This window comes from Monoraphidium neglectum (genome assembly GCF_000611645.1).
Source record: "Monoraphidium neglectum strain SAG 48.87 unplaced genomic scaffold scaffold00789, whole genome shotgun sequence".
In the NCBI taxonomy this organism is placed as follows: domain Eukaryota; kingdom Viridiplantae; phylum Chlorophyta; class Chlorophyceae; order Sphaeropleales; family Selenastraceae; genus Monoraphidium; species Monoraphidium neglectum.
The window spans coordinates 3,023-14,183 of NW_014012839.1; the positions used below are offsets into that span (position 1 = coordinate 3,023).

The 11,161-nt window shown below is 62.9% G+C and overlaps 4 protein-coding genes across 4 annotated transcripts in view; 1 reads left to right on the forward strand and 3 right to left on the reverse strand.

The window, feature by feature from the left end:
* The window catches only part of MNEG_5340 (hypothetical protein), a gene marked incomplete at both ends in the record, with an annotated part of 3,777 nt that extends 2,411 nt beyond the window's left edge, over positions 1 to 1,366 (reverse strand). Inside the window, one exon of the mRNA XM_014046179.1 lies at positions 638 to 1,366. Coding sequence (XP_013901633.1) covers positions 638 to 1,366 — 729 coding nt within the window. The remainder of the gene's footprint in view (positions 1 to 637) is intronic.
* A 3,059-nt stretch (positions 1,367 to 4,425) lies between these two features.
* Positions 4,426 to 7,815, forward strand: MNEG_5341 (arsenite-transporting ATPase; the record flags this gene model as incomplete). The annotated part of the gene is made up of 9 exons (XM_014046180.1): positions 4,426 to 4,680; positions 5,077 to 5,208; positions 5,557 to 5,703; positions 5,962 to 6,051; positions 6,371 to 6,466; positions 6,741 to 6,807; positions 7,051 to 7,096; positions 7,302 to 7,371; positions 7,639 to 7,815. 9 exons carry the CDS (start codon positions 4,426 to 4,428, stop codon positions 7,813 to 7,815), a joined length of 1,080 nt encoding a protein of 359 aa, XP_013901634.1.
* Positions 7,816 to 8,688: 873 nt separating this feature from the next.
* On the reverse strand, positions 8,689 to 9,552 carry MNEG_5342 (hypothetical protein; the record flags this gene model as incomplete). Its single annotated transcript, XM_014046181.1, has 4 exons — positions 8,689 to 8,751; positions 8,911 to 9,048; positions 9,265 to 9,326; positions 9,522 to 9,552. 4 exons carry the CDS (start codon positions 9,550 to 9,552, stop codon positions 8,689 to 8,691), a joined length of 294 nt encoding a protein of 97 aa, XP_013901635.1.
* Positions 9,553 to 11,012: 1,460 nt separating this feature from the next.
* Positions 11,013 to 11,161, reverse strand: part of MNEG_5343 (Histone H2A) — a gene marked incomplete at both ends in the record, with an annotated part of 1,162 nt that continues 1,013 nt past the window's right edge. The window contains one exon of the mRNA XM_014046182.1: positions 11,013 to 11,150. Coding sequence (XP_013901636.1) covers positions 11,013 to 11,150 — 138 coding nt within the window. The remainder of the gene's footprint in view (positions 11,151 to 11,161) is intronic.

Consider the following 11,161-nt stretch of genomic DNA (forward strand, 5'->3'; position numbering starts at 1 on the left):
CTCAACAGCCCCGCCGCTGCCGCGGGTGGGTGGCTGTTGGTCCCGGCGCGCCGCCTTGGCGGGGCTTGGGACCCGCAGGATGGCTGGGGAGCCAGGCGCCTGCTGCCGCTGCCGCGGGTCGGGCGCATGCGCACCAGCACAGGAACTCGCAGCCTCTTGCCGCCAGCCGCGCGGCACCGCGCAGCTGCTCGCGCACCCCGACGGCTCCTGCGCCGGCGCCGCAGCCGGTATGAATGAGCTGCGCCGGCTCTCGCCGCGTGGCTGCCCCGCGCCTCGCCAGCCGGGCGGTGACTGCTGCATGGGCTGCTGTCGGCGCCGCGAGGAGGCGCCCGCCCCAAGCTGCTGCCGTGGTGGTGGAGACGCTTGCGACTGCACACCTGCGCGTGATGCGTGCCCCTGCTGCCGCGTTTGCGTGGGCTCGCGGCATGTGCCGCTGGGCTCGTGCTGCCAGTCGCCGCCCCCGTAACTGCCGCTGCTGTCCTGGGGCGCCCAGCCATCGCCGTCTGCACATGTTGGCTGCCCGCTGGCCGCCAGCAGTGGCTCCGGTAGCATGCCGTTCATGGGTACCTGAATCGAGCACCAGAAAGTTTGCCAAAACGCAGTTCAAACGTAGGATGAGCGTCTGAGGGGCACATACCAGCAGGCGAGCGCTCGAACGCAGCATCGGTCCAGCTGCGAGTGCAAGGGCCAGCATGATGGCGCCCGCGTGCCTCGCGCAGCCGCCCACCAGGAACGACTCGACGACGAACTGCCGGCTGTCTGTGCACCGCCCTCCGCCGTCCAGGCAGGAACCAGACGCCCGCAGCTGCCCGCCCTCTGGGCCCCACTCCTCCTCTTCGCGCCACGCGGACAGCTGCTGCGCGCCGCAGCTGTTTGCAGCGCTCGGCTCGCCCAACAACCCCGCCGATCCCGAGCCGTGCTGGTGGGAGTGGTGGGAGTGGGAGTGGTGGTGGTGGTGCTGCTGCTGCTGCTGCCGCTGCTGCTGCGGACTCGCCAGGCCCATCGCGCCGCGCGCGTGCCGCAGCTCCTCCCACGCCGCGTCCCGCTGCTCCACCGCCGCGCGGCGGCCGGCCGCGATCGTGTCGAGCGTCGCCGCCTGGCGCGCCAGGTCAGCGCGGAGCGCAGCCTGCTCAGACTGCATGCGCTGCAGCAGCACGCCCAGCGCCGCGCCTTGGGGGCCGCCGCGGGCCGCCGCGGCGGCGACTGAGGCGAGCGCGCCGCTGCTGAGCTCGGGGCCGAAGCTGGCGGCGGCCGAGGCGGCGCCTGCCGACGCCTCTGCCGCAAGGAAGCCGTGCGCAGGGTAGTCAGCGCCCGACCGCTCGCGGGCAACAAGCGCCTGGCCTGAGGCCGCGCCGGCATGCGGCATCGCTGCAGCGTACGCGTTCGCCGGCGGGCGGGGCGCCATTGCCCGCTGCCTGGCCGCTGCCTCGTCGAGCCATGGTGCATCGATTGCTGGTTTGGCGCCCCGCCTGCGCAGCACATGCTCCTGCTTGAGCGGCGGCGGTGGCGCTGCTGGCGTTTGCGGCTGGTTGTGCTGCTCAAACTGCTGCTGCAGCCAGGGTTGCGGAGCCTGCTGGGGTGGCCACGGCAGCTGCTGCGCTTGCTGCATCGGCCAAGCCTGCTGCGATGCTGAATACTGATCCGGCAGCCACTGCAGGTGCGACAACGGCACAGGCGGCTGCGCCACCAGGGGGCCGCCAGGCTGGGCGCTGCCGAAGCCAGGGTCGACGCCCTGAGGCATGCCCGCGCTGGCACGAGGTGTGGCGCCGCCCCCTTGCGCGGCGCAGCCGCTGCCAGCCTGATCCCCAAAGCAGCCGCCGCCGCTGCAGCCGCCGGCCTTCAGCCGGTCGTAGTGCTGCCGCTGAGCGACTTCTTCTCGTGCTGCCGCATCCGCCTCCGCACGCTCTGCGGCAGCTTTGGCAGCCGCCTTGGCGCGAACCTGGCAAATTGCAGCGGTGGTTAATGCAAGGCGTGGTTGGGCCACGCGCCCAGCTGATTCAGGTTGGCCAGCATCTGTTGGGGTGAAGTGGGGCCATAGTAAAAGCAGCAAACCCCATCCCTGTCATCAAAAGCTGCACATCCTGTCAGCACTCTCGCACCTCACCTGCTCCTCCAGGTCAACTAGCAACTGCTGCCGCGCAACCGCCGCAGCCTCTCGCTGCTGCTGCGAGGGGCCTGCCTGCAGCTCTGACAGCCCGGCCATGAAGGGCCGCCCGCCAGGGCTTGCGCCTGGGGCGGATCCTCGATAGATTTGCCCGCCTGGTGACTGCTGCTGCTGCTGCTGCTGCTGCTGCTGCTGCTGCTGCTGCCAGGCCTGCGGCTGCTCCGCACCAAGCACCTGCCACGCGGCCGTCGCATGAGCGAGCAACGCAGAATCATCCGCATGTGGCCGCACACCCCCGTTGGGGTGCGCATCCGCGCCGGCTTTGTTGCCACTGGATGAAGGCAGCATGAGGGAGCTTTTCATTGCTCGCAGGTCCGCCACCGCGTTGCCCGCGCAATCTTTTAGTGGCTCCCCTCCCCCGCCCGGGCGTGCGGCGCGCGCCGACGGGTCCCATGGCGGCGGCCGCGCCGCTCGGCGCGCCTCCTCCGCGGCCTCGCGCACCCGGTTTTCAGCCTCCGCTGATCGGCGGGCCGCTTCCCGCTCCGCAATCTGGGCTTCAAGCTCCGCCTGTCAACGTATGTTGAAAACAGAGTGCAGTCAGAGAGGCTTTGGCGATTTGTACACACTAGGCAGGATGAAGCTGGTTGTCGATGTAGCATTGCAGCTGCTCTGGGCGATTGCACCTCACCTTGTACTGGCGCTGCTTGGTTTCACGAGCACGCCTCTGTTCTTCCTCATATGAGATGTCACCCTGATGAGGCTGCTGCTGCGGTTGCTGCTGCACTTGCTGCTGCTGCTGCTGCTGCTGCTGCTGCTGCTGCTGCTGCACCATCTGCTGCACTGGCTGGCCGCCGCTGACTATGCTCGCTGCCACCGTCCTGCTGTCCGGTCCCATGCTGGCTGTGATGCCAGGTGCCTGCATTGTCCTACCGCCAACACTGGATGGCACATCCGCAGCTGACCATGCAGGCGTGTTCGAGGCAGGGGGCGCGGAGGCCTGCCACAACACCTGCTCTTGATGCGTTATTGCCGGCTGTGAGATGCGCCCCTGGCCTGCAGTCCCGTGCACCCCTGAAACTGCTGCGTGTGCGGGCTGGCATGGGCCAGGTAGCTGCACACCTGCTGCTGCTTTGCCGCTGCTGGGCCCCAGGCCTGCCACTCGGCTGGCGTCAAACTGCTTGGGCGCGACTCCAAAGCTGTTGTGGCAGCGCACGCCAGCGACGCCCACTGCTAAGGGCGGAAGCGTGGCCGTAAGCTGGGCCCCCGCCGGTGGTACGGGCCATGAATGCTGATACGGCAGCCGCTGCTGCTGCTGCTGCTGCTGCTGCTGCTGCTGCTGCTGCTGCAAAATCGGCAACTGGACAGTGTCACCGCCGCCTCCGCTGACGCAATGTGCACGCTCCCGCTGCAGCATCTGCTTTGCCAGCTCCGCCTGATGGGCTGCGCCCGGAGTTGCGCAGCAAGGTGGAGGGAAGGTGGATCGGAACCCGTGGATCGGAACCCGTGGATCGGAACCCGTGGATCGGAACCACGGGCATGACTGCAACCCTGCCTTGAATCCCTGCAGCACACAGGGGGTGCCTATCTGGGACCAGCTGTTGCCCCCAAACAGCCCACCCAATGACGCTCGGCCTGCCAGGCGCATCCTCATCCCCCCAATCAACATGCCCACCTAACAGTTCGAGCGTGTTTGCAGCAGCAGGCGCCCGCCTCTGCTGGTCACCGTGACCCGGCCGGCTTGGTGGCTCGGGCATCTTTTTGCGTGCAGCCACCATGCGCGTGTCTGCATGATGCCGCCGGCGCCTTGCATGGTCATCGCCCGGCGCGTCCTTGGGCGGAGCCGGGGCTGCAGCGCTGCCTGTGCAGTGGGCACGCGTTGTTGGGCTCTGCTTCCGCATCGTCCAAACGCCACACCGCACACGGTGCCCCTCCACAGGAATCCACACATCCCAAATGCACGCAACCCACCTGAGGTTTCAGGTTTCTGTCTTTCCTTGCTGGGCAGTGGCGCGATGTAGACCATCGTCCAGCCGCGCGGGAACGCAGATCGTCGCCAACTGACCAGAACCTCAACATACACAATCAGAGACAGGAAGTTTATTGCTTACAAAACACTCTTAGGCTGAGACCGCGACGCCCTAGGCTTCTGGCATCACTTGGCCTGCCGGCAGCTTCCACCCTACGGTGAGGTGTGTGTGCCGCGTTCCAAGGCGCCGGTTCACCCCACCAGACGCCGCATTCAATTGCTTCTCTATCGCTCTCGTTTACGAAAGGGCCTCAAGCGCTGTCAGATCGCGCAGCAGTTCACTCTAGACAACGGGATGGAGGACGCTGCACCTGAGCCTACCCTGCAAAATGTCATAGAGCAGACCAGTTTGAAATGGATCTTTGTCGGCGGGAAGGGCGGTGTCGGCAAAACGACCTGCTCCAGCAGCCTGGCGGTGCAGCTGGCGGCACGGCGCGAGAGCGTGCTCATCATTTCCACGGACCCAGCGCACAATCTGAGTGACGCATTCAGACAGAAGTTCACCAAGACACCTTCGCTGGTGCAAGGCTTCACTAACCTGTATGCAATGGTGCGAGCAAAAGGGGGTTCAAGGCAGGGGTGTGAGGCGTCGTCCGCAGCTGCGGAAGACGCTTTGCGGCGCTGTATCCCGCTCTGCCGCCCGCTGTGCTGTGGTCAACTTTTGCACGCAACGGGCCCTGCTTTTTGAGTCTAGTGGGGGTGCAGCAAGCCAAAAAATCTGTGCTTTTGAAGGCAGAGACGCCCGCCTGCAGGCAGTGTGCACCTGCATGGATGAGCTGCTTGCTTTGCTGGCGTGAGGTCCAGCAGCGCAATTTATTTCCACTCGCATTGAAGCCAGCACCCCCAACACACAGCAGCGTGCTCAACCGCGCACCCGCATCCCTGTGTATGCTGATGCGACCGCACACAAATTCGGACGCGGTGCATCGCTGCCGTTCTCCCGCAGGAGGTGGACCCGACCCCTGACAGCGCTGACCTGGAGGCAATGGAGTGGGCGCAGGATGGCTTCTTCCAGGACCTGGCGTCATCCATCCCCGGCATTGACGAGGCCATGAGCTTTGCAGAGGTCATGAAGCAGGTGGGCAGGGACGGGGCGATGCTGGGGCCACTGTGGGGGTGGTAAGTGGCCGTTGGGTGCGGCTTGCACCGCGGCTAGGGGCAGGATGGCGGGCAGGAGGGCAGGAAAGCACGAAAGCAGCTGAAAAGGGGGCTCATGCCTGACACACGACTTGGCAGTGTGTGCGAGATGTCGCGACTGCTGCAGCGGCCAATTGGAGCCGTGGGCAATGCAGGTTTGCGCAGGTGCGCGTGCCCAGGGCTAGCACTGGCTGGCTCCTGGTTTCACCCTGTCCCGCGCGCATGGGCCCTCCCCATTTTTACTTCCCACCACACACACACACACACACACACACACACACACCCTCAGGTGCAGAGCATGGACTACAGCACCATCGTGTTTGACACGGCCCCCACTGGCCACACCCTGCGGCTGCTCAACTTCCCCACGCTCCTGGAGAAGGGCCTCAACAAGCTCGTCAGCCTCAAGGCCACAATGGGGGGCATGGTCGGGCAGGTGCGTGAGCGTGTGTGCATGTGTGTGTGTGTGTGTGTGTCGTGTGTAATTGTCTGAACAAGTTTTATGGCATCAGGTTGAAAGTGTCAGCTTCTCAGCAGTGTGCTTCAAAATACGTATGGGGCGATGCATGCGATGGGGCAATGCCTTGATTGGCACAAGAGTTCAGGTGCCCCTCAATCAGCACCCGCTTTCTGGTGCGCAATGGTCCGCAACTGCGCCCGTGAACACCCTTTATCACCCTCGCTCTTTTCGAAGGTGACGCGCATGATGGGCGTTCCAGGGGGCGAGGACCTGCCGGACCAGCTGCTGGGCAAGGTGGAGGGCCTGCTGGCGGTTGTGCGGCAGGTGCGCAGCCATGCAGCTGCATGGGGACAGGGATTTGTGGGGAGGAGGAATTTGTAGGGCAAGGGAGGATGAGTAGCTGAGGGGATTCGGCAGGAGAGTCTGCCCAGGCCGGGCAGCCGATGCCATGTCGGCGCAGTGTGGAGGGTGGGTGTGACTCAGCGGGGAGGTCGCCCTTCCATCGCGACGGCGCCTGCGCAGGGTGCCCGTAGAGACTATCCGGCAGGCCAGAACGACATGACACTGCGCGCGTCGCCCGTTGCACCTGCCTTCAGTCGCAACCGCCGCACGCCCTCCCTGCATCAACGCCCTCGCCGCTCAGGTCAACACGCAGTTCCAGGACCCGGCTCAGACAACGTTTGTGTGCGTCTGCATCCCGGAGTTCCTCAGCCTGTACGAGACAGAGCGCCTGGTGCAGGTGCGGGCGTGGGGGCTTGGTGTTGGTTTCGGAATCCTGCAAGCTCTTGCAGGTGGAGCGCACGAACCTTGACGCCAGAGCCCCACGAGCAGCGTAGCTGGATCTGTGTTGCTTACGGCGCCCGCAGCAGCGTATGTGGGGGCTGTTCAAGGCGAGAGGCGGGCGAAGCGGCTGCGGCCGCGCCAGGCGGGCGCACCAAGGGAGACGGGGTCCTAGCCTGGTGCATGGCCGAGCGCCCACCCTCCTGCCGTGCGTGGTTCCCGCACCTCTGCAGGAGCTGGCGCGCTATGGCATCGACAGCCGCAACATCGTGATCAACCAGGTCATCTTCCTCGAAGCAGGTGCGGCCCCTCTGCCACGCCGCTCGCCGCACCCGACGTCCCCACTCGCCCTCGCGGCACCCCCGCCCGCACCGTGCTCCAGCCGCGCGGCCACGCAGCGACGCCCGTGGGTGTCCGTGCGAGACGTCCACAACGCCTTGCTGGAATGACGACGCGAAATACTGTGCATCTGCCTGCAACCCTCATTCTATCATTCTACTCGTATCCCGCTGCCCTGCGCCTGTGTCTTGATCCACCGCCCAGCCTCGGGGTCCAAGCTGCTGGAGGCGCGTGTGCGCATGCAGGAAAAGTGAGTGCTCAACCTGTTTAGGGGGTGCTGAATGCACAGCGAACATAAAGATGGGAAGATTGTCTGCAAGGCTGGTTGCAATTACTTACCATCGCAAGGGTCTGGAGCTCATGTGATCTGCTTTGTAGGTGGTCAGCACTTGTATCTGTCGTCCCCCTCCACCCTATGACCCCCACCCCTCTGCCCCACCCCCTGGACACCCCAGGTACCTTGATCAGTTTCATGATCTGTACGAGGACTTCCACCTCGTGAAGCTGCCGTTGCTGGAGGACGAGGTGCGTGTGTGTGTTTGTGTGTGTGTTTGTGTGTGTGTGTGTGTGTGTGTGTGTGTGTGTGTGTTTGGGGGCAAGACATGTGTTGGCGCATGCGGGTGCAGGAGGGACATCGGGTGGGCAGGCACGGTCATATGAATTTGTGGCCTTGCTGCAACTGCTTGGTTTTGGTGCCGCCCTCAGAAGTGCGTGGCGTTGCCAGGACACTCTGGATGCTGACCATGCACCAATAACCCCCACAACAAACACAAAAATATCTCTCTTACACAGGTGCGTGGCGTAGACTCTCTCAAAGCATTCGGCGTCAACCTGCTGCAGCCGTACAAGCCACCTGCCATCAGCAGCGGCGCCCAGGGCGGCCGCGAAGCGCAGCTTGAGGCAGAAGTGGCGGCGCTAAAGAAGCGGGTGGCAGACCTGGAGGCACAGCTGGCAGCAGGGCAGCGGTAGGTGAGCACCAAATGCAGGGTTGGCATCAGATTTGCGCGCGGGTACTCGGCGGCGGCAGCAAAGGTGCCCCCCCCCCTGTCACGACGCTTCTAGATTTCATCCACCCGCAAGTTTGCTAGCGTTTTTAGGGGTTCATCACATCGTTTTTTGTGGAACTGTATTTGGTGGCTCTTGCAATTTTGTCCGGCCCCAGCCTGTGGTGAGACAAGCCACATGAAATTTTGTGGACTCTGTCGCCTCAGGCAGCACAGATTTGACCAGACCAGTCGCCTGAGCTGACCCACCTCAAAGCTCAACACCTGACAGAGCCCCGCGGCCTGCGCTGATAAGAGTTACACATGAAAAGCACCAGAGGGACCGCTGCCCACTCTTGGTGCTGAGGCGCCACTGCAGGTGCTGAGTCATGCAACCGGCAATCGTCGGGACGAGCGTTGGCGGCAGACCTTCGCACGAGCTAGCTGGCGGCGAGCGATGGACGAACATGCGGGCATGCGCGTGCGCTCCCTTGAAATGTGCGATCCTTGTTTGGACGCGTGTATTTGTGCAAAATCGGGGGTTGCGTCAGGTCAACGAGAAAGCAACACGCGTCGGTCCTTGTCAGATGAAATCTGGTGGTCGGGTACGGCCGGCTCAAGGGTCTTATCATCTCACGCAGCGTTGCAGCATGGAGGGCGACCAAACCGCAAACCGGGCGGTGTCAGATGACTGTGGCGTAGCAGCGGGAACTGCGAGACGCGGATGCGCGCGGCACGGGGACCAGCGAGCTAAATTGGCAGCCGAACATGCAAGCAGGCGCTCAATAGCAGCCGATTGCGGGCAGGGCCGGCCGCCAGCCACCGTTTCGCACGCCGCGCGTCGTGTGTCGATAACCCATTAGGCCTTGGCGGGGGTCGCCTTCTTGGCGGGGGTCTTCTTGGCGGACGCCACCTTCTTGGCCTGCAGGGACAGGTAAAGTGGCGTTTGTAACAGGTGCAGAAAGATCAGACACGGCATGTGCAGAGCCCACGCTTTGGCGCACCTCCCACCAGCACAGAACAAGGTGCACGGCAAGCGAAGCGACAGGCGTACTGCGTGACTATCGAGCCAGGCGCCCACCGGGGTTTTTTTGGCGGGGGTCTTCTTGGGCGTCTTGGTCTTGGCGGCGGCCTTCTTGGCGGGAGTCGCGGCCTTCTTGGGCTTGGCCGCCGCGGGCTTCTTGGTGGGGGTCTTCTTCACCTTGGGCGCAGCGGCAGCCTGCGGGTGTCGCACGTGCTCGGGATTGGGTCAATGGTAAAGCGGGTGTGCAAAGGAGTCGTGCGAAGATGCTTGAGCGGCATTTACACGCTGTCAAGACGTTTCGCGGCGCAGCCATTCAATCTGCTGCGTTGAAGCCTCCCCTCTTGCAGAGATGGTGTTAGCACAGCTGGCGCGCACAGGCTTGAACCGTCTTATCCCGCACCCCTCCTGTACCTTGGGCGCAGCAGCCCTTGCGGCAGCGGGCTTCTTGGCTGCGGGCGCCTTCTTCGGCGCAACTGCGAATCATGGAACCACAGGACCAGTCAGGAGGCGCAGAATTGCAAACACTGAGTTGAGGAAGGGCAGGGTGCAGCAGTAGTGCCCTCCAGCAGTAGTGCTCTGCATCGGAGCACACACGTCCGCACAGGGGCAGCAGCGTTCAAGCAGCCCTAGTGTATTTTTGATGTATCTTATCGCATCGTAGGCCTCACCCTTCTTCGTTGCGGGCTTGGTGGGGGCCATAGTGATTTGGTTGTTGCGCGAAGTGTTGACCACCGGATTGGTGGGCGTCTTGAGTGATATCGACGAGCACGGATTGCAATTAATTAATCAAGGCGGTACACGGAGGGCACATGGGCCAACCGTACAAACCACGTCCAGGTAGACAGCTTCCCTGCAGGTGCTTGCTGCGTCCATGTCCCCAAGGCTGGAACTGCCCTGGACATGCTTCAACGTTTGAGGATTGCCCAATAGTTCAGAGTATCTGTGAATCTCATGATGTAGGCAGGGGGGTCAGCAGTAGTCGCAGCAGCAGGCAGCACATTGCACACACGCGTACAACCCAGGCAACGCGATCAGTCATACTGCGATGGTTTGGGACGCGACCATGCCAATACAGGGTGTGCCCTCATATTGGGATGCGCTGGTTGATGGTGGATGGACTCTTTTAAGGCACGCATGGCAGGTGCCAACCAGCCGCTGAGCCTGACGAGCTTGCCCCCTTCGATTGAGAGAAAGCAGAGCTGTCCCGAAGCAATTTCCCCACTTTGCAGGCGTTTTTCATCATTGGTCATAATATTTTCCATCACAGATTTGCAGCCTCCAAATACCACCAAACTTCCACAATGCTATACAGTGCTTGACTGGATGAACGCACCTGAGAAGGGGCCGTGCAGGACATTGCACTCAACAAAAAGATCAGCTTGCAGAAGAACCCATCCGCCAGCACTGCTGGCGGATGGGTTCTTCTGAATGTAACTCAAAGAGCGGCCGCTCACTGAGAGACATTCCCAGGTAGTCTATTAAGTACCAACGAGAGCCATAGCCTCAGTCAAGGACAGCTGCGGCGGTGCTGGTGGCCGCTTCCCTGGCTTGGCGGCCATGCTGTCTCTCGCGGAGCCGTGCTGGCGGGCCTTAAGGGCCCAAGCTTGCAAAGCAGACCGGCGCAATCGGCTGTGCTGAATGACGTGGAGGAAGCGGCATTCGCTTGCAGCTGTCATAATTGAATGTTGTGGCGGTGCCCCTGCTGCGCTCGCTGTCGGCAGGCTGGTGAATTTGGTAATTTCTATGTGTTTGGTGCTTCACCTTTATTGTGACGAAGCCAACCAAAACATAATTGGATTCAGTCGGGGAAACCTAGATGCCCTGTTGCCTTGCCTGACAGAGGTGGGCAGACGCTCCAATCAAGGTGCTGTGTGGGGCTAGGCGGCCGAGAGGATGACCAATGAGGCGGCTTGCATTTTGCAAGGGCGGCAGACCAGCAAGTGGCATTGTCGGGCATCCCTCCTTATGATTTGCCTGTACAGTACATGAGGCATACAGACCAAAATGTTTCGGCAGGGCAGAGGGCTTATATGTGAGGCGGCGTGCTCACTCTCACGTACAAAAGGTATCATGGCAGGGTCATGCTTTGGTGGTGGCGAGAGCCACCGTTTTGGGGTGTTAGGGAGTGCCGCAGCACTTGCAGAGGCGCGACGAGCTGTTTACTCGGCCTCGTCCTTGCCCTTCTTGCCCTTGGTCTTGGGCAGCAGCACGCCGTGGATATTGGGCAGCACGCCGCCGGATGCGATGGTCACGCCGCCCAGCAGCTTGGACAGCTCCTCGTCGTTGCGGATGGCCAGCTGGATGTGGC